The sequence below is a fragment of the Notechis scutatus genome, chromosome Z (assembly GCF_049901735.1).
Source record: "Notechis scutatus isolate UNSWTSFEM ecotype Mainland chromosome Z, rNotScu1.2, whole genome shotgun sequence".
NCBI lineage: Eukaryota > Metazoa > Chordata > Lepidosauria > Squamata > Elapidae > Notechis > Notechis scutatus.
This window is the reverse complement of record NC_142025.1, coordinates 94,968,679-94,992,236: the sequence shown is the minus strand read 5'-3', so window position 1 is coordinate 94,992,236 and position 23,558 is coordinate 94,968,679. Positions and strand designations below refer to the sequence as shown.

Below are 23,558 nucleotides of genomic sequence, written 5' to 3'. Positions count from 1 at the left end.
CCTTTGCTTGGCAATGCTGTAGAGAGCATGTGGATTAATATAAGTGGAGGAGAAAATAAATGTATTATTGTTGGTGGTGCTTCTCCCAACCAAGGAGAAAATGTGAACCGCGTTTTATAAAAGCAAACTGCAGATCTTTTAATGAGGCATGAAGTCATGATGATGAGAGGTTTTAATTGCTTCAATATCTATTGGGAAACAATATCTACAAAACATGGCCCTTTCAGGAAATTTCTGTCTTGTCTTGTTGACAAGTTTCTCCCTCAGAGAGTAGAGGAAGGCATAAGAAAATCAACTATCCTTGACATGATACTAATCAACAGGGAAGACTTTGTTAAGGAGATAAAAATAGCAGGAACTTTCAGGGAAAGTGACTGAGTAATGATAGAATTTTTAATTTTAAAGGAAAGGAAGGCTGAACGTAGTCAAACGCATACTTCTGAATGCCAAAAAATAGGATCTGGATATACTCAGACAGATATATAGGATTCAAGGACAGGAAAAGCTAATAGGAAAAGAAGTTGAAGATGGGATGGAGTGTCATAAGAGTAAAGATACCAAAAGCACAACAGTGCAACAGTTCTAACAAGCAAGAAAAAATGAAGGACAGCACTGTGGTTACATAAAAAACTTAATAAAATATCTGAAAGATAAAAAAAGAAACATATACAGGAAATGGGAAGAGTACCAGATGAGACCAAACAGATAATTCAAAACTGTAGAGCAGGTGTCATGAAAGCTGAGATTAGCAAAGAATTCTGACAATAATAAAAAGGACTTGTTGTTCAAAAAGAAAAGAAAAACTCAATAAATAAAATCAAGGCAAAATGCTAACAGGCAGCAGGAAAAAAGGCAGATTGACAACTCATATTTAGATTGTCTTTTCCAGCAAAGAACTATATATGCTCTACCAGGAAATTGTGAAGGACAGGATAAAGAGGCAAAATTGAAGTTTGAGATTTAAACAAAAATTGTCAAGGAGCACCTCTTAACTTTGAATGAATTTAAAACTTTAGGATCAGATGAATTTATTCCCAATGACAGAAGCTACTACTGATAGACTGGCTGAACCCTAATAATTATTTTTGAAAAACCATGAAGGGTTGGATTCCAGATGCCTGGAGGAGAGCAAATGTTGCCATTACTTTCAAAAATAGAAAAAGAAGAACCTAGCAAATTATCAATTATTTTGATATTGGCACCTGGAAAGATTCTAAGGCAGCGGATCACAAAGATCAATATGGAAGCTTTTTGAAAACTGGTAATTACACCAAATCAGCATGGATGTGTCAAAATTAAATCTGGCTAGATTAATTTTATTTCACTTTTGATATTTGCTAACAGAGTCTGGGAATGTTACCAATTTATGTAATATATTTTGACCAATGAAGCATTTGACAAGTACATCATGCCTAGCTTATTAAGAAGTTAGATAGGTACATAACTGGCGCAAGAAGCCTACTCAAGGACTACTCCATCAACGGTTCCTCATCCAATTTGACAGAATTATTGGGTGGAGTGCTATAAGTATTAATTCTATGTATTTTATTCATTTAATCATTTGGATGAACTCATGAAGTCATCTGATCAGATTTGCTAATGACATAAAATTGGATGATGAGTAGTACCTTAAAAGAGAAATTATCAGCAAAACCAATATTGGGCTCTAGTTGATTGCAAATTAAATGAGAACACTATAGGTAAAGATACTGGAGTATAGGGCATCCCGAGAGGATGATTGGGGCATCAGATTTATGTTGGTTTTAGGTTTTCTAGTTTTATTAGGATTTTATTGTTACTGTGAGCCATCAGGAGTGTTGTTCTAAAATTGGTGCCATACATTTTTTAAATATTGTAAGTCATAATAAATAAAATAAGATGTGATGCAGCTGTAAAGAAGGTCATCACGCATTACAAATCACAGAAAGTAATAATTCTATTCTATTCTCTTTTGATGAGACATCAGACGTAAGTATTATATCCAGTTCTGAGTACCACATATTACAAAGGTTTCTGAGAAATTGGAATAGATTCAGAAAAGATCAGCAAAGATAATTAGAGACTATGAAGAAAGACTGAAGGAACTGAGTAAGCTTAGTTTTGAGAAAAGACTGCCATGAAAGCACTCTTTAACTATCTGAATGATGTCATACCGAAGAATATCGAGACCTGTTCTCTCTCATTACATATATTGGGAAATGGATAAAAGATTTTAAGTTATAGGAAAATGGATTCTGATTGAGTGGTAGGTCAAAACTTCCTGCCAGTAAAAGTTTCACAATAAAGCCAATTACGAGAGATGTGGTAGAGTCTCTCTTCTTTGGATGTTATCAGGCAAAGGTTATATAGCCATCTGCCTGGGGTGTTTTAATCTGAATTCCTTCACTAGGTGAATTCCTACTTAATTCTATGGTTTCATAGTAGTAGATGAGGGAATGCTATATTTGTTCTGCTTAAGCTTCTTTCTCCCACCTCACTTTATTCTGATTCCAGGAGATGGAAAGATTATCTGATTTACTTGCGGAAGCTCAGCAAGATTATCGATCGACCTTATTCTAATGATTTTTTATTCTCCAGCACACATGGTAATAATAATAATAATAATGGAATCTATGTTTACCTTTTTCAGAGAACTCAGAGTATGTAACTTATATAGGGGGTTCCCTTATTTCATCCCCAAATCCTGAAGTTATATTGGGTGAGAAGGGAATCTTAGGTCTTCAATGAACTCTGTGGATAAGTAGGATACTTCTCCTTTTGTCAACAACTCTGCCTCTCAGGTGGGCTAGCCCTTAATAGTCCAAATTGCCTCTGAGCCTGCACAGTTCCTAGACTGAGCCACTTCCAAATTCAGGAATGGAGGAACTGAGCAGCCTTTGTGGCACATAGTAGGTCATGCTGGCAAAGGTAGGCCCAGCTGTGATTTACTTGAAAGGGACATACTGATGTTGTTGGTCCATAGGGCCCGCTGCCATTAAATCCCCAGAAATACATGAGTTCCCGACTCTCTTGAGAACTAAATCACATAGAGAGACTGAACTCTTCCTCCAAAAATGGGATGTGCAAGCTATTAGTCTCAGAATTTTAGCAGATGCTGGCAAAGGAAGCTAATTTTTCTCAAACCAAAAAAAAAAAAAAAAATTCCCGCCTTTCAGCTACATGCTAACAGGAGCTTCATCTGCTGCCAGATAAGGAAGTGGAACTAAGTGTTAAGCACTCATGCAAAAATAATTTTTAGCATCGATTCATTCCAGTCTAAAGATTTGTATATGTGCAGTGTGATTTTGGCCGCATGCTATAGTGATGATGAATGTTGGCATGAAAACTTGCCAAACAGATGGTTGGCACAGGACATCTTGGAAGGCAGAGGCTATTGAAAAGTCACCTGAGTTGAAGAAGAAAATCAATAATATACAGAAGAAATACTTTATTTAAGATTAAACAAGATAGGGAGCCCAGATTGTAGTTTGAGGTTAAAGGCAAGTTCTAAGCTTAGAAAAGGTAAAATAAAGGAGGGTTCTGTGTCTTCCTACATTTCAACATCTGTCTCCTCATATTAGTTAAAGCTGATGGAAGGTAAGTTAATGTATTGTAGACATATTTAGAGAACTCCCAAATTAGGTGACAGGAAAGAAATCGTCCTGATATATGTAAATTCCAGCAACTTTTTGTCAATTTCACAACAATGTTTTTAAAAAACTTGCAGCTACACAATAATATCCTGATCCATCATCTCTGGTCAGATATTAATATACTTTTGATCCAAAACAATATACCTCAACTGTGCACCCCAAATGTATGTAGTTACAATTCTCATCATGGTTGTGTTGGCTGGGAAAGATGATACAACAATATATCTGGAGGATCCTTGGTTCAAAAAGATGCTTATTTTATTTTTTATGTCTCAAGCTTTCTTTTATTCTAATGACAGGTTTAACTAGTAGTCAGGATAAAAATTATTGGATGTGTTCATGCTACAGATTAATTTGAACCTCTTTTTCACGTTTGAATCATCAGCTAAATAGCACATAGCACTTAGACTTATATAGTGCTTCACACTGCCCTTTCTAAGCAGTTTACAGAGTCAGCAGAATCTGAATCCTCAATTTATCGACTTTAGAATGATAGAAGGCTGAGTCAACCTATAAGAATCGAACTGCTGGCAGAATTAGAATTAGTCTGCAATACTGCATTCTAGCCACTGCGCTACCACGGCTCTTGTCCATCCTGTAATGGGCAGGATTCACACAATATACTAAACCAAAGAAAGTGTTAAAAATTAACCAATTTTGCATGTTGTGCAAACACAACAATTTGATTTATAATTAGCATGTTTAAATGCATAAATATGTTTCTGATTTCAGTTGTTGAAAATCCCTCCAACTATTAATCTTGGACAGGTCATTCAATCACTCTACTGACCAATTTCCCTCTATTTCTGTACTTCCAAGAAGAAAAAACAGCGGATGCTAGAACATCCTGGATAGTCCCGTTTCCCCACACCTACCAGGAGAATAGTATCTACTCTTAAGGTCAAATTGGTGGAGCAACCCTGAGCTTTAAGGAAACATAAAGCTTAGAGAACAATGTAATAATTTGGTAAAAAAAATGTTGAAACTCAAAATCAATCTTCTGAATGTCTATTTTTGGAATTCTGAAACTTGAATGTTGGAATAAAATGTTTTATGGACTTTGGCCCAACAAGAGAAGTGACTGTTAATTGCTTTCTTTAAAAGTTCTATTAAGTATAAACTTGATCAATCCAATTTCTCATCATCTCTTCCGGTCCTTGAAATATTAATAAAGTTAGGATTTATTCTGAATTTTTAATTTTGACTAGACAAGCCTGGGAAATTAAAATAATTTGCTTGATGATGTTTCCTATCAGGCTCCCTTAGTCACACTTGACAGAAATGACTCAGACATTTGACACAATACAGTTACATAGGGACATTTTTTTTTTGCAACAGATACTTAACACGATTGTCCTTTGCCAACATGGCTTATACTCAGTTGACTGCTGTTTAAATCCAGTGGTTATTTTTCCTGACTTTCCCACTATTTAATGGACCCCTTGTTTTATATGATTTTTGCTTGGTGCTAATAGCAGTTGATAAAAGGCATAACTGGTCATTCCTGCCCTGAGAAATTATCTTATTTTTCCGTGTATATGACAATATTTTTCCTTAAAAATATTTACATAAAAATAGAGGGGCATCTTATATACCGGGGGGGGGGCTGAGAGGAGAATCGGGGTTGCCAATACCTTATCTCCACAAACTAGCCTCCTGAGCTAAACTTCCGATTGCAGAGACAAGCTAACAGGTTTCCTCCAATCATGAGTCTTATTTAACTGATGTCATCTGATGCTATGGAGAGTGTGTAGCCAGTGCCCAGATGCAATAGGGAGCAGTAATGTTGGAGTGTTCTAAGCCCATAAAAATGTCAGAAAACAAAAAATATATACCGATACTGGTAAGCAAATGTCTTACTCTGCAAAATAAATGTCTTCTATTTAATGTTTAAAATATTGACTTCTGAATTTTGGGTGAGAAAAGTGGAGGGTTTCCTATACATGTGGGTGTCTTATACATGGAAAAATATGGGTATAACTCTCAATGTATTTTTCAGAATATCCCTTTCTATTTCCCCTTCATGTATCTTGAAGGATCAGGAACCATCACTTCCTTCAGTTTCAAAATGGTAGGAAAGAGATTCATTTCTTCTCCCCTCTCCATCTTCATAACAAAAGATTTCTCTTTCTCCAAATATATAGGACAGGAATGAGTGATATGCTCTCCATTTTTTTGGGTGGGGCCAGCCAGCAAACTAGCTGCAGTTTCCGTTCTTTCTTTGAGTGACTCAGTCTCTTTCAATCTATAAGCCAGTGAGGCAATGGCAGACTTGGTCCTACATCTCATGTCTCAGTCACCCAAACTTTGGCTCCCCAAACCTTTCTTCATCCTAAAGTTAGAAGTACTGGCAACTAAAGATACTTCTTCATATAGCCATTCAGGTATTAACGATGGTCTGGGAAACAGAAAAGGCAAAAAAAAAAAAAAAGCAGCAATTTAAACACACATTAATGAAGGCTTCCCAGGAATATTTTATATCTACATAGCTTTTCCAAGAAAGAAATATTCAAGAGAGCCTTTCCTGTGCCAGAAATTAGGAATACAGTCCCTTTAAACTCACTGGTCCAATTCCCCCAAAATAGCAGAAATGGAGGGACTAACGTGCATAAGAGTCAGGGCAAATACACTATCCTAGAGAAATGGAAAGGCCTTCTGGTGCTGAAGGACAGCAGAGCACTTGTAGACAGACTTGGCAACGCCTAGCTGGGCTGCATGAAGCTCTTAAAGGAGCTGGAAAACTACTGGGATGGGCAAAGATAGGGAGCTTTTCAGAAAAAGTTAGAGGGATAGCCATAGTTGGCCTCAAAAGGTCACAGTTCAATAAAAGTATGGGCAGAGTTGTGAAAAAGCAAACTCTGCCACGGGAAAATACTTGGCTAATTGTTTTGTTGGAAGGTAACACAGTAACAGATATATTGTTCTGAAGTGGCGTTTGTGCACTTTAAATTCTCATATATCTGCAGATAATGGATCACAAACAAATAAAGCTTCACATTGATACCAAAATAGGGCCTGCTTATTTCAGCAGTGTGCCAAGAATTTTGACAAGAAACTGGTCAGTTATAAAGTAAAAGAAAAGAAAAGTGTGTGTGTGTGTGTGTGTGTGTCTCCTAAAACTGTTTCAGGATGTAGAGGCATTTTTCAAATTGAATGATTTTCAAACCTTGCCATGTTGTCAGGTTTGGCAGCATGGGATGTAACTTGGCATCTTTAACAAGAGGTAAAGTAAGAAAATGAACATGGATCTTTTTAAAGCCCCCCAAATCCCAGCTCAGAGGAGGTATATCAACATTTATAAATGGAAGATTGGGGAAAATTATATTTTCCAGCTTCCATGGTAACCCATCACACTGCTTGTTGTGAGGTTGGAATAGAAGACATTCAAAAAGGTTTTTGTAAATGTTCTCTCTTGACATGACACAAGCTTGTGAGAAATGTAAAACTATTTCAGATTCTTTTGGTCCATCTCTACTTCTGTAGAGTTGTGTGCTCTATTCAACAAATGTCTCAAGGGTATTTGCCACATTTCGAAGTCTGAAAGGCATCCTTGATGGACCAATCTCCTTGTTAAATATATCACTTAGCTCCTAGTAGCTATTTGGATTGATATTCACAGGGCAGATAGTTCTCTGAAATCTCTGGAGCAGATTTGAGTAGCACAGTTCTCAAAATAAAATCAGATACCTCAGTTTATACAACAAAGGAAAGATGAAACTGAGATGATGGAAGGTGGAAGATGGGTTAAGAAAACATATTTGAACCTATTTGGCTTGTTGATTTTTGTATTTCAGAGAATCAAAGTAGTTCAGAGCATTCAGCAATGATGAATGAACATAGTTGTCATGTCTATGGAGAGTCTCAGCCATCCAGGTCATGGCTGCCCCAAAGATGCTTTTTCAAGAAGCAACTGGACTTTGTTTTTCTTTGAAGATATTTTGCTTCTCATCCAAGAAGTTTCTCCAAAAACTGAAGAAGCTTCTTGGATGACAAGTGAAATGTCTTCAAAGAAAAACAAGAAAGTCCAGTTGCCTCTTGAAAAAAACATCTTTGGGAGAACATAGTTGTCAATCAACCATTGTTTCAACTATAATAGGAAGATAGATTAAGTAGGAAGAATATATTTGTGTGCAATGGAAGACTCAGTGAAATTGTCTCTGATAACAGAGTCTATTAGAGCTTGTAGCCACATTTTGCAGTTAATCATATTTACAAGGTAACTTGAATAGCTAGATGTTATTAAGTAGCTCCACAAAAAAATCTGGACTCTACTTAATTTCTGGTGGCCCCAGCTTGTGGCTGGGACCACATTATTTCCTGATATGCCTGAGTAGGCAAAACATTAGCTGGCAAAATACCATCTCCCCCAATTGTATCAGTTTGCTCATATTTGAATGGGGTTGATACAGCCAGATTTTCATGAGAAATGGCCAACCTCTCCACCATGTAAGCTTAAATTTTGTGTGTGTTAGTGCAATTTCTGGACAGTGAAATGACTTCTTGTGTTCCTAGGTGCATTGATTCAACCTATGCAGCCTCCAATATGCAGACAGATATAGAAGGAGAAGGGAAGAAAAATGAATACTGGCATCTTCCTCTTCCATTTGCAGTTGTCCACTTGTCCTTGATCTTCCCCTCTATGCTCAGATAGACTTGCATTAAAATAATCATCACATTGAAGTGTTAGTTCATCTGAGATTTCATTAGACAAGCCTTCTTTAATTGATCTGTTAAGCCTCTTTCATTCCGGTTCATATTCTATACTTGTGGATGAAACTCTGGGCCTACACCAGAAGCAATGGATTTTATTGGCAGTCATGTGCCTGACAGAATCCCAAAGATATGTCACAGATTAACATAGTCCAGATTAGTTTAGATCAATACTTGGATTGCCTATTTTGAATCCCTGCAAGTTAGTGAGACTTATTAAGAATTCTACCTTCACTTGATCACCAAGAAAATTCTGTGACCTTAGAGACATATACAGTTTGCTTTGAACAAAGAAAGCAGTAACTTGGTTTGAGTTTCTGTCCCATTTGCCTGGCAAGAAAGCAAGCACCTGGCATAAAAATGCTATTGGAGTTGCTGCTATAACTGTTGCAGAATCTGTTGGGGTAGCTATTGGGAGGCGATTCATTTGGGATGGGATGCTTTCCCACCTGCTGGGAAAACAGTTCATGGTTAGGACTACCTAATATATCTGGGTAGCTATCTAGTGTAGATATATACAGCCCACTGTAACTACATAGCCAAAAAGGCATTAAGAATTGTTAACCTAATCCTACATAGCTTTTTCTCTGGTAATATCACACTACTAACTAGAGCATACAAAACATTTGCTAGACCAATACTCGAATACAGCTCATCAGTCTGGAACCCACATTACATATCTGATATTAACACAGTTGAGAAAGTCCAGAAATATTTCACAAGAAGAGTTCTCCACTCCTCTACTCATTGCAGAATACCTTATGCCACCAAACTTGAAATTCTAGAACTACACCGCCTTCAGTCCGATCTAAGTATAGTATATAAAATCATACATTGCAGTGTCCTACCTGTCAATGAATACTTCAGCTTCAACCATAACAATACAAGAGCACACAATAGATACAAACTCAAGGTTAATCGCACCAAACTTGATTGCAGGAAATACAACTTCAGCAACAGAGTGGTCAATGTCTGGAATACTCTACCTGACTTTGTGGTTTCTTCCCAAACCCCCAAAACCTTAGACTGTCTACTATTCACCTCATCCCTTTCCTAAGAGGTCTGTAGGGGGTGTGCATAAGCGCACTAATGTGCCTACCATCCCTGTCCTATTGATTTTTTTGATTTTTTTAATTTTTCTTATATGTATCAATTTCATGTATTCATAACTATGTTTATACTTATACCTACCGTGTTTCTCACAAAATAAGGCCGGACCTTATTTTTTTTGACCCCCCAAAAAACAGCTCGGCTGTCTTTTCAGGGGTGACTTAATTTCCTCCCCCACCTAGAGCGGCCCATGCGCATGTACCTCTCCACGAGGCCGTTTCTATTGGCCAACGAAAGCTCCCCAAAGGCAGAGTACCCCGCTGCTTTGGGGCGAGGCGTGGCTGCCTGTGTCCCCTCGCCATTAGGCAGTGTCTTTTGGGCGATGGAAGCTCCCCAAGGGCAGTCACCAGCCACATCGATCAGCGGATAGAAGTGGCCTCGCAACGAGGGGAGTGTGTGTGTGCGCTTGCCCCGAGGCCGCTTCTACCGGCCGATCGAAGTGGCTGGTGACTGCCCTTGGGGAGTTTCCATCACCCGAAAGACACTGCCTAATGGCGAGGGGACATGGGCAGCCACACCTCGCCCCAAAGTGGCTGGGGACTCTGCCTTCAGGGAGCTTTCATCAGCCGATAGAAACAGCCTCGTGGAGTGGGGATTGTGCATGGGCGCTCACCCCGAGGCCGCTTCTACCAGCTGATCGAAGCAGCTGGTGACTTTGCTTTTGGGGAGCTTCTATCGGCTGATGTTCTATCAGTAGTAGATCAGGGTATTCTAGCCTAGGCTACCTGCAGGGCACTCCTAAAGGCAAGTTTTCTCCCCCCTGCCCTCCCCCCCCATTTCTCTTCACCTCATGTAGTTCTAACGAACGATATGAGAAATGGCGGGGAAACGCATGGTTTAAATAGGCCTAAATTTTGGGGGTGGGGCTTAATTTCACCTCATGCCTAGAAATCATGCTGGGCCTTCCTATTGGTGGAGGCCGTATTGTTGGAGAAACACAGGATTATCTTGTAACCGATTGACAAATCAAATAAATAAATAAGCAAGGGGTTAGCCAAGTGATTGATGGTTAGTAGAATCACCTGGAGTTTGTAACATCGAGAGGCTGGAAGGATTAGGGTTAGGATTATCTAAACTGAATCTCCTTCCCTATAATTTCAACCCTTGGGGACTAGTTCTACCCTCTGGGAATGAGATAATAAGTCCATTCTCTCATTTATGTGATCACTCTTTAGGTGTCTGAACAGACTTCACTTCTACAGGGTAAACGTATCTCATTCCTCATATAACTGGATTCCAATCTCTTCAAAATCTTGGTAGCCTTCCTTGCTTCAGTTTGCCAATTTATTTTAGATTCTGGTGTCCAGAATTAGGTACAGCTTTTGAAGTGGAGTCTAACACTGCAAAATAGAGTGGGAATTATTTTAAATGCTCCTATTAGTATTTGCCCTTTTATTAACTGCATTATACTGTAGTATTGGCTTATGTTCAACTTGTGATCTACTAAAACACCTGGATCCTTTCCATACATACAATTGCAAGCCAGATCTCTCTCTTTCTCTCCCTCTCTCCTTCCCCACTCCCTCCATCTTACATAAATTCCCTTTATTATTTTTTTCTACCTGGGCTTTACATTTCTCCCTGGCAAATTACTTCAGCTCACAGTTCAAGCCTGTCATCTTTTTATATTCAACTTTTTCACTTCTAAAATGTTAGCCTTTTCTCCTAGTTTTGTATCATCTCTGCTTTTGATTATCATCCCCTCAATCACTTATTCTAAAGCATTAATAAAATCCTGTCCAAAACTTGGGCCAAGACAGATATATTTATCATCGTACTCAGTATTATTCTCCAAGTTGATGTGAAGACATTTATGAGGAGTTTATGTGGTCATTCACAAATTTGAAATATATCTAACAGTTGTAGCCCATATTTTATCATTACCAGTTTATCAGTAAGAATATCATGACAGATTTTATCAATAGGGATGATAGATATCATTCTGATCCCTGAGCAGATACGCAATGACTTCTTCCTAGTGTTGTGAATTGTGAGAGATCAATCAAGACAGAGTCTGCTGCTTAAAATTGGTAGAACCTACCTGGAATCTCAACATAGCATTCCTACCCTGCAAAACTCTGGCTCTTAATAATCTCCCACTTCTTCCACTCTCAGTTTCTGCTATTGTTTATTCTCACAGGCTTAGAGAAAGATTAGCCCTTGGTGGCAACAACGAACACAAACTTCCTTAGATTGCTCAATGAGTAAAATATTCTTTCAAAGACCTCATGATATTGATGATCCATTATCTTAGTTTGGTCATAAATAGTATTCCAGAAGTCACCGAAGATACTAAAATCTTTCCAATGTAGATGCAAGCCAAATGCTTTGGAATATTGGATGAAATGTTTATTCATGTTCTTAATTCAGACATTTCTGCAAATTCTAGCACATTAGAGCAGCTGATGCTACTAGTTACCAGAAGGAATCACATTTGGATTGCTGACTCAGTGGCATAACAAATAAAGACCTCCCACGGCAACCTCTTTCAAAATGGTATCCTCAATGCACTCAGATGCTGAGCTACATTTCCAGTCTGTAATACTGACTGGCTGTGGATAGTAGGATTGGTTACCCAGCACTCTAAAGCTACTAAGATTGGAAAACTACCCTTTCTCTGGCACTAAATGGATTATGGCAAGTTTCAAATGAATTTTAAAAATGGCTATATTGATTTTGGGGATACTCTTGGTTAGAAGCAAAGCAGAGCTGGAAGGAAAGGCAAAAAAAAATTTTTTTTTTAATCAGAGGTGGAGAAGAAGGGGAAATAGGTAGTGCATTGTTTCAATGAAATTCTGTCTCCAAAACCCTGCATACAGCAATGCAGGGTTTTTAAATCAGTAACAATATTTTGTATATTTAAAAGTATTTACATGTTAAATCTACATGTCACTAGGACTTAGAATTCACAGTCCCCCAGTTTCTTGACTGACACTTAAAGCATTATAGAAAAACTGATTATTTTCATTACAGAACCAAAAATCTGTCTTTTTCTTTCTCCTTCTTTCTCACTCACAAATTTACTCAAGTCTAGATCAAGAATGTGATTTGCTTAAGCAATTTCTGGCACCCTGTCTGGCACTAGTATCTTGAGCCTTCTTTTTCAATGCTCCAGTGAGCAGCTGCCTATATAATGACTCAAAGTGCGATTTTGGGTGAGTGCCTGTGATTTATGAGAAAAGTTTATGATCGGGAAAGAGGCGACATGGTTAGTTAAAATTGATTATGGCCATCCTAAAATAAATAAACTTTCCAAAATGCAAATATAAAATATGGTTACAAATATTAAATATATATTAATACAACAATGCATTTTAGAAAAATACTTTATATGTTTGATAAGTATATGCAATACACGTATGAAATAAATTACGCAAAGGATAACAAATTCTAAATATATAAAGATAAATCTACATAGATCAAGCTTTTCCCTGGTCGCAAAACTCTAATGGACAGCTCTACACATTTTTTCTTCAGCTTCTATTTTTCAACAAATAATTAATCTGATTCAGGAGATGCTGGTAGGAAATGCATCAAAATGAACATAATCTTTAGGTTGAAATATAAAACTCAGTTGGATTTGGCATAGAATTTAAAATACTGGTGTGACAAGGCTGAGCAACAGCCCTGTTCCCATTTCTTATCTGACCAAACTCCAGCTGTTCTCAAGTTCTCCATTTCTCTTACAATGACTTAAATCAGAATTCCTTCATGCTCACATGCTGACAAAATTGTTCTTCATGATTTAATGGATTAGCAAAAGATAATTCATGCCAAGGGGTAAGAATGGTGAAGAGGGCTTGTTAATTAGGCAGGAAATTTACTTACGATTGAACTAATATAAATTAACAGGTGCCATGTATGCACTATGCATATAAGCTTGATAAAAAAGAGACTTTAACCAGAATTGCCTAGAGCTCTCAAACATATGTTCAGCAGTAACAATAATTAAATGAGTGCTTGCTTATGCAGCTCTTTTCTGCATTTCATGTCATTCTTGATTGCCAAAACTTTGCTTGATCAGGTGTGTGGTTGACGTGTATCCTGAAACTATGTCCTCTTCTTTCACCCATACATATCAAATCTTGCAGAAAGAAGGGAAATTCCTATGAATACTGAAAGAAATCTGTAGCAGATAGAAGAGACTCGCACCTCATAGTTATTTTGACCAATGCAATATAAACAAGGTTTCTTTTTTAAGAGTAAGAAAGTAATGGCATGAGAAAAGGGTACAGATAGTTCAGATTCAGGTGCTAATTGCAGATACATGGGGAGGCCTGAAGATGGATGTAATCAACAATTTTTAGCAAGTAAAATGAAGAAAAACTGGCACTAGGGACTGGATCTTCAGTGCGTTTTTATTCAGGCACAGTGAATAATTGGTCCTATCTCCTTAATACAATGCAGTCACCAGATTCCATTTGCCTGCACGTGCTTTTATTATTGGAGCAAACTGGCTGCAGGCCTCTGTTAGGAACTCGGCCAGCATGCTGGATGGAACATTAATCAGGAGAGCCCTTTTTTTATACCTTATTGCAACAACAAAAATAGCAAAATTTATTTCTGGTTAGGTTGCAGTGTAAATTGTCAGTTCCAAATTGTAAATTGTCAGAAAGTGTATTTAGCACCCAAATCTTAAGAGACTACAGACAGAGCAATGGTCATCCACAATTCCCCCCCAGCTTTTTCTATCAGATACATTTTCCCTCATCAAAATTTTAGTTGCAGTTTTCAGTTTCTGCTGAGTAGAGAAATTATCCTTTCCTTCACACCTCTTGAACGAACAGTTCTTTAACCAGATAAGAGTGTTCCCTGACCAGTATCCATGATCCTTAATTTATTATCTCTGCTCACCTGCCAAATATTGAGAATTACAGACAGGCCTGTTAGAGGTTGTTACGGGTTAAGAAGAACTCCACCTGTGGGCCACTGAGATACCGTGTTTCTCCGATAATCTATTCCTCAAGCTCAGCACAGACTGAGGGGAAGGATGGCAGGCAGGAAAACTCCTCCTCCCCATTTTCCTCCTGTTTGCCAAAAAGCCTCCATTCCAAACGCTGAAGGTTCTGAATGGAAGCAATGGTGCATCTATGGTGCATCCAGCTCACCAAGTCTGGCCTGCTGCACCTCGAAAAAAGTAAGACTGCCTTGAAAATAAGCCCGAGTGCTTATTTTCAAGTCTAAAAGAAAATAAGACTTGGTCTTATTTTCTGAGAAACACGGGTATTTATGTATTCTGGAAAAATGCTTAAACCAAGCTTGCTGGTGCTAATAGGCATAATGGTTGAGGATTATCAGTTTTAGTCCTAAATTTATGGAGGATGTCAACTTTGATTTCTGATTGTAATCTGCAAGTGTGAAAAGGGCTTGGGGAAACTCACATTACACACTGTGATATAAAATATATCTTTGAAATTTAAAAAAAAAAAAGAATGACAAATTGACACCTACTAAAATCAGGCTAATGTGCATGGTTCCAGATAGCAAGGTTGCATAGTTAGCCAGGTACCTTAGTCTACATTCCAGAAAGGTATGGACTGCACATTTTTTAATAGTCCCTAGTTTCAGATTCCAGAAATCATCCAGTCTGTGGTGATTATTTGTACTGTTCTCAGGAAATGATCATCCATCAAGAGGGACAATGTGTCGGTCTGATGGAGAACAAGCCAAATTATTGAAGCTTACTTACCAGTAATATTGTTGGCAGAAGAAAGGTTTCTACAGTGTTCATCACTAATAGAGGCAGCAGCTAGGTTGAACCAGAAGAGAATAACCTGGGTGAGAAGAAAAGACAGATGGCATGAGTTGCTGCAGGGGGGTAACAGAGACCACTCTCAATGGATAGTTCATATCAACCTTTTCCATCTTATGGGTTCCCAATTGCCCAAAAATTCAAAGAGCTGTTGTTGCAACAGAGACGCTTAGCTGAAGTGTGAGGCATGGAGAGCTCATCCATAAAAGTAAGGACTAATATAAAGAAACAGAACTGAATAGAATAGAAGGTAATAGTCACAACTTCTGCACACTTATGGAACTGAGGTGCTCAGTATTGTAAATATGAAAGGGAACATTGCCAGGTTTACTTTTAAATTTCTGGAGGTGACAGTTTGCAAAAAATCAAACAAACCCAATAAGAATGTTTTAGCTTTCTTGGCATATTTTGATTGCTTTGGCAGAGAGTCGAGAACTTGTCATTCATCAAATATTGTCAAGTACTAAGAATGTCTTTACATGGCATTATCAACTATTGTCAAATATTAGCCCATCACATATAAAAATGAAATACCATGCAGAGACGGCTGTATCTTATGTTGTGGGACAATGAATTCTCTATCTTATTTAGGTTACAATTTTATGTAAATTTATTTGGGCATAATCTTAATGTAACGTAGTGAAATTTATCTCTGAGTAAATATGTACAAGATTACTAAATTACAGCACTGATTTTCCCTGCCCAAGAAGTCTTCAAAAGGAAGAAAAAGCATTTTTTTGCAAAAAAAAAAAATATGGGAGCTTGTTTCTACAATTGTTATATTTCTATTTTTGCTATTATCATCATCCTCATTATCAAAATCATTGTTTATAAATTCAAGAGTAGCCATTTTCTAGTTTATACTAGAAAGATAGTATATGGGTTGACTTAGTAGGGTACAAAGCAGTCCTCTGTGTAATTGCAAATATCTTTATTTTTGGAAAATGTTCATCAGTATTTTCATTGTATGTAAGTGAAAGCTGGTTTTCTTCCATTTTTCAGGACAGGGAGTGATACCTGTAGACCTGTCACAGTAGTGAAAAGCACAGGTATCAAGTATTTAAAAGCCGAGAACATATTTGACTGTTCAGAAAATGCAAGGCTTCAATACTGTTAAATGTAATTTTAGAGGGAGGACTTGGAGAAAAATGCTAAATTACTATGGATAATTAATTTGGAGAAATGTAATAAAGAAGAATTTACAATAACTTATTAAGCACTAAATATTTCGGAGGGTGAAATGACTGAAAATGGCTAACATTATATTGAAATATTTAAAGCATCTTTAAGGTTTAGAAGGGATACATAACTGTTAATGTTAAAAGATGGAAGGCAATTTATTCTACCTTTTTTAAAATTTATAGCCCAAATTTCCTCAAGAAACTCAAGGTACTATGCATACTTTTGCTCCTCTAATTTTTCCTTTACAATAACCCAATGAAATAAAAATTGGTTGAAAAATGGCCTCAAATTATCTAGTGAACTTGGGGCTATTCCAATATCATGAGATAAAGGGTAAAGAGAGAAAAACAACCTATACTGTATTTGTGATGGGTTGTGAGGCTACATTATGTTCAACCATTATTATTATTATTTTTTGGAAGATATGGTGATAGGTAAATATCAGGAATCTGTTCAGAATTTAGCTTGAGCTGAACAAATTAATAGCCATTAAAGGGAGAAGTTGATGAAATCCTCTATATAGAGCCAGCAAAAAAAGGTAAAATTACCAAACATTTACAAAAGAAACAGAAGGGTGTTTTTTTTTACTAATAGAAGTGATGTTATGGGTTATCAAGTGATGTCAATTCTAAGTCACCACATAGATCTTTTCTAGAATGATCTGTTCCCAACCTATCCTCAGGTCTTCTAATGAGGTACCCATGACTGCTGTAATTCAGGAGTTCCATCCCACTTTCTGCTGATTGTCCTCTTTTTTCCCTCTTTCCTTCCACCTTTGGTGGCATTCCTAAGAGAGGTAGGTCTTTGCCTACCTTTGCCTATCCAAAAATAATTTGAGCTGGTCACTTGTCCCTCAGGTGAGAACCAGGGTTTAATATATTCTATGAACCATTTGTTTGTTTTTCTGTCTGGTCTGGTTCTGCAATCCAACAAGACAGACATAGACTTCAGAGGATAATTAGGACTGCATAAAAAACAATTACTACCAACCTGCCTTTTATCAAGGACCTGTATACTGCACAAGTCAAAAAGAGGGCTGTGAAAATATTTACAGACCCATCACATCCTGGACATAAATTGTTTCAACTCCTACCCTCAAAACGAAGCTATAGGGCACTGCACACCAGAACTAGACACAAGAACAGTTTTTTCCCCAATGCCATCACTCCACTAAACAAATAGCTCCCTCAACACTGTCCAACTATTTACTAAGTCTGCATTACTATTACTATTAATCTTCTCATCGTTCCTATCACTCATCTCCTCCCACTTGTGACTGTATGACTGTAACTTTGTTGCTTGTATCTTTACAATTTATATTGACTGTTTCCTAGTATGGTTTGATTGCTTATTTGTACCCTATGACTATCATTAAGTGTTGCACTTTATGATTCTTGATAAATGTATTTTTTCTTTTTATGTACACTGAGAGCATATGCACCAAGACAAATTCCTTGTGTGCCTAATCACACTTGGCCAATAAAGAATTCATCTATCCATCCATCCATCCATCCATCTATTTCTGAGTAACCATGGAATTTTAAGTAGTCTTTTCCTCCGTGAAAGTTCAAAAATATACCTTTTCTATCCTGCTTTTACAAAGTCTAATTTTTTTCTTTTTATACAGTGCTATGGGAAAAACTACTGCCTATACAGTTCTCAACTGTATTAGTAGAGACACATTGCATCTCTTTTCCAAGGCCTTCATTGCTACTCTGCCAAGCAGTAATTTCCAATGTATTTCTTGGCTGCTGCTTTCTTTATGACAGTCAGTCCTAAAAGACAAAAATTCTCCATCACTTCAATATCCACACTGTCAGTTTAAACAAGGGTTGCTGTACTTGTCATTAGATTGGTCTTAGTCTCTTCTTTTTTCATTGTGCTCCCTTGATTTTCATCAGTAGAGTCTGCAAATCTCTCTCCCCCTCTCCCCCCTCACACACACACATCTACTGTTCTAAAAATACAAGTTCCAGGTATACTTGTAAAAGAAGAAACAGACATCCTGCGATCTCTGAAACTTAAAATTATATTTATTGTACTTACTAAGCTTTCGTCAGCCTCTGCTGACATCATCAGAGTATTAAGCTACCATTACAGAGATCTCTGTCTTTATATATCATTAATCAATTTAGCCCTTCCATGTGTGATAGGCCCTTCCAACCACCTCCCATCTATAATTAGCTCTGTTGTTTTTGCTTCTGTCCTGTTGATCAAAGGAGGCTTATCTCTTGTTGTTTTTTCCTCACTTGTCAGACCCAGCCTGGAATGCTTATCTGTAGGAGGTGATGTTAACCTGCCAGCTATTGCAATTTGTTGCTTTGCTTGTGACCTTGTGTTCAGCCCAGTTTGTTCTTCATTAGTCCTGTCTGTTATAACTTGAGGCAGTTCTGCTGGGCTCCTCTGTATTTGGACAGGCCTGGCTGTGCCTTCATAGGATGAATCCACATGCCCAGGGATGGGGTGGGGTGCCATCGGTCCCTGCTCCCCAATGGGAAGTGGTCTCTGCTTCTCCTGCAGGGTCTTTCCTGGTGTCTCAGTGCTTGGTAGGCCGGTGGTAGTTCAATATGCCTATTGATAGAATTGCTGTTGGAAAACCAGACTTCTTTTAGAAGGCGCCCTCCTTTAGTAATATCATGGGCAACAACCTCAGCCTCTTGAAAACTGAATGTATGATTATGCTCCTGCTTATGTGCCCAGATCTGAGAACGCTGTTCTTTGTGCCGGACAGCCAGTTCATGTTCGTGTACTCTGGTCTGTAGCCACTTGGCCATTTCCCCTATGTAATTGCTTGCACAATCATTACAGTTGATGTGGTAAACCATCAAAGATGTCTCCTTCTTGGGTAGTGTTTCCTTTGGGCGCATCACTTTCATTCTTAGAGTTTGGTTTGGTTTGTAGGCCCCCTGGATTCCATGCCCCAGGAGAATGCGTGCAGCAGTTTCAGATATTCCCCGTTTATAGAGGAGCACTCTCCACGTAGCTGTTCCACTGGCACCATCAATGGATTGACGGGCCCTGGGTGTAGTACAGCTTTGGATGAAGTCCATGGAATAACCATTGAGCTTGGAGACCTGATAAAGATATGCCCGCTCCTTGGCTTTGGCTATCAGTGTACTGCAATGAGTGTCTACCCTACCAAACAGTGCCCAAATACAACTGACTTTGTGTGCAACGGGGCTATTGCTCTCATTGTATAGGATACGGTCCATGCTTGTGGTTTTTTGGTACGCATCTGTGTCAAGACTCCCATCCGGGTTGTGGCTGACTAGCACATCCAGGAAGGCCAGTGTATTATTGGTCTCTTCCTCTGTCGTAAACTGGATGTCTGGATATATGGAACTGAGGATGCTCATAAATTTGATCTTATCTCAATTGTTTAACAATGACAAATGTGTCATCAACATAACATGCCCAAAACCTGGGCTCATAAATTTTCATTGCCTCATATTCCAATTTTTGGAGGACTGTCTCTGCTATCACTCCCGAGATAGGAGATCCCATAGGCGCCCCCTTTATCTGCTCATATTGGTGGTTGTCATATGTAAAATAGGTCCTAAGGCAGAAATTCAACAGGAGGAGGAGGTCGTCTGTGTTAGGTTTTATGGGTCCTTTTCCAGTAACAGTTCCTTTATAGTTAGGGCCGCCATTCTGGGGGATGGACATAAACAGTGACATTTGATGTCGTGTCACTGTTTACATCCATCCCCCTGGAGCTGGCGGCCCTAACTATACATACATACATACATACATACATACATATCAGAATTGTGTTATTACTATAGCACAGATTACTAATCCTCCTGTTTTAAAACTGTACATCTTTATTTATTTATTTATTTGATTTGCCAATTGTTTACAAGATAATAAGTATAAGTGTATACATAGTTGTGAATACATGAAATGGGTACATATAAGAAAAATAAAAAGAAGAATAAGAGAAACAATAGGACAGGGACGGTAGGCATGTTGGTGCGCTTATGCACGCCCCTACAGACCTCTTAGGAAAGGGTGAGGTCAATAGTAGACAGTCTAAGGTTAAAGTTTTTGGGGTTTGGGGAAGAAACTACAGAGTCGGGTAGAGTATTCCAGACATTGACCACTCTGTTGCTGAAGTTGTATTTCCTGCAATCAAGTTTGGTGCGGTTAACTTTGAGTTTGTATCTATTGTGTGCTCTTGTGTTGTTATGGTTGAAGCTGAAGTATTCATTGACAGGTAGGACATTGCAATGTATGATTTTGTATACCATGCTTAAATCAGACCGAAGGCAGCGTAATTCAAGGTTTTCTAGTTCTAGAATTTCAAGTCTGGTGGCATAAGGTATTATACAACGAGTAGAGGAGTGGAGAACTCTTCTTGTGAAATATTTCTGGACTTTCTCAATTGTGCTAATATCAGATACGTAATGTGGGTTCCAGACTGATGAACTGTATCCGAGTATTGGTCTAGCAAATGTTTTGCATGCTCTGGTTAGTAGTGTGATATTACCAGAGAAAAAGCTACGTAGGATTAGGTTAACAACTCTTAATGCCTTTTTGGCTATGTAGTTGCAGTGGGCTCTAGCACTTAGATTATTAGAGGTGAGTATTCCAAGGTCCTTTACAGAGCTTGGGTCATCAACAAGATCTTGACTATTCAGCTTGTATTTTATTTTCTGATTTTTTTTGCCAATATGTAAGACAGAGCATTTATTTGTTGAGATTTGAAGTTGCCATTTGTTTGACCATTCGGATACATAGTCAAGATCTTTTTGTAGGGTAGCAGTATTGTCTGTGGTATTGAACAGCTTTACATCATCAGCGAAAAGAACGCAATTGCTCTTAATATGATCACAGAGGTCATTTATGTAGAGTATGAAGAGAGTTGGTCCTAGAACACTGCCTTGGGGGACACCACTATTGACAGGTACAGAATTTGATAAGACGCTCCCAATTTTGACCATTTGTTGTCTGTTTGACAGGAATGCTTCTATCCAGTTATTCAGTTGTCCAGAGATACCATCTTCTTTCAATCCAATTTCACAATATCTATTTGGCATATAGATTGAATAAATAAGGGGAGAATATTTGGCTTTGTCTCACTCCTTGCCAGCCAAAAGCCAGTCTGTTTTGCTATGATTCAACCTGAACTGCATATATAGGTTTCTCATGAGAACAATGAGATGTTCTGTGATGACCATTTTCCTAAGCAGAGTCTACAGTTTGACACGGTTGGCATGAAAAACATATTGATTCCTTTTTGGTATTCTTTGGCTTGTGCAATTATCCAGTGGGCATCAGAAATAATGTCTCATGCTCCTTGGCCTTTTCTGAAATCAGCTTGAATATCTAGCATTTCCATACAGTGTTCTAATCTGTGTTGGTTCATTGTAAGCATTATTTAAACACTGGGAAATAAAAATAAACTCGGGAAGTTTATGATTAAAGGTTGAATACATTGTAAAAGAGAATTATTTTTGTATTAATAGTAGCTATAATATTCAAAAGCCTTAGTTATATAAATTGTCTAAATGGGTCATATTGTAAGAGGGAATCCTGATTAACCATCCTGACATTTATACCATTATGAACACATTAAACACTATGATTGCCATAATGCTCCTTGAATTATGTGAAAGTGACAATGTTTAATCTCACATAATTATTTTATTAAATGTTGAATAAAATATAAAAAAGCTAATGTAGTTATATTACATTTTTAACCATCGAAAATAAAGGTATTGTGGAGCATGATTAAGTAGTTGGGATTTTTACTCTAATTATTTTTTTTGCAAGAGTTCAATATAAAACAGCTCATGGTGTTATAAATTAGTGATTGAGATCCATAAAATACATAGGACAATATTATTTGTGCTCAGTATGTAAACACTTAGGATTAAAATAAGAAATATAGTGAAGACAATTAACACTGAATAATGATTTGCATAATACATATTGAACTGATGGGACTCTTTGCCCTGGGCTGTTGCAATGAATCCTCATGATTTATTGATTTATTAATTTAGGCATATTAAAAATGATTGCACAGAACTATCAAGTACATTTGCTCCAACATATCAATCATATACAGGTAGTTTTTAGCTTAAATCTATTGTTTCAGTGACCATTTGAATTTGCAAAGCGCTGAATTAAGGGGAGTTATGACTAGTTCTTGGAATTCTGACCATCACAGCACGCTCATGGTCATCTAATTGCAATTTAGATACTTGTACCCTGTTTGCAATTACATTAAATTAATTAAATTGCAATTTTGCAGCAAGTCTCAGTCATGTTATTGTGATTTCCAATATTCCCTGCTGGCTTTCCAAGCCAATGGGAAAAGTGGCAGGAAGTAGTCCTCAATGAATGATGACAGCCTGGATTGTCAGAATTGTTATCAATTAGTGACGTGATCAGATGATATTGTGTTTTATGACCACACCACTTAGCGACAGCAGTTCCAATCTCAATTGCTATCATAAGCCAATGAATACTTGTACTGATCTTGCTTTTATTCTAAGCAGGTTGTAAAAAGGAGGGCTTCAGTAATATACCCAGTAGATATTAAGATGTGCTTAATATCCTGTGTCTCATCCATTGCATCCTTTGGAGAATATTCCATTATATCCTCACATCAGCCTTTAAGGTAAGAGGAAACGACTGGTCCTAAGGCAGCCAGCTATTTCTAGCTCAAGAGTTTTCACCTCTAACACTCTATGCCATCTAGGTGTCTTCCAGAAATATTGGATTTCAACTAGTATCAAGCCAGGTTGATAGCACATCATCCTTCCATTGGGTGGCCCTATACCAGATTGGAGAAGATGCCTTTAGCCATTGTTCAATGTTTTCCCCTAAGATAAAGCACATGCCTTTCAGTGTTCATTATGGATGAAATCCAAAACAGAAACATTGCTATATAAATTACCAGTTGCTGAAGAAAAGCAGAAGAGTGAAGGAGGTGGAATCACTGCAATTAATGTAATTTTTGAACACAACTTTAAAATGACTTTACATATTGTAAAACAAATTACATCATAAAATTTTTAATAAGCTGTCCTTCTGGCTTATGTTTTCTCTCTTGATACCATTTCCTTGATACCATATTATGCTTTCAGCCTGTCATTTATGACTCCCCCAAATGTTGCATTAGTTTTTCTTAAAAGTAGAGAATTTTCTACAACCACAACCTTGAA

The 23,558-nt window shown here is 37.7% G+C and overlaps 1 protein-coding gene across 1 annotated transcript in view; it reads right to left on the bottom strand.

The window, feature by feature from the left end:
* Positions 1-23,558, bottom strand: part of CRHR1 (corticotropin releasing hormone receptor 1) — a 97,060-nt gene that overhangs the window by 59,010 nt on the left and 14,492 nt on the right. The window contains exon 2 of the mRNA XM_087945488.1: positions 15,142-15,226. Within this exon, the coding sequence (XP_087801614.1) occupies positions 15,142-15,226 (85 nt within the window). The remainder of the gene's footprint in view (positions 1-15,141; positions 15,227-23,558) is intronic.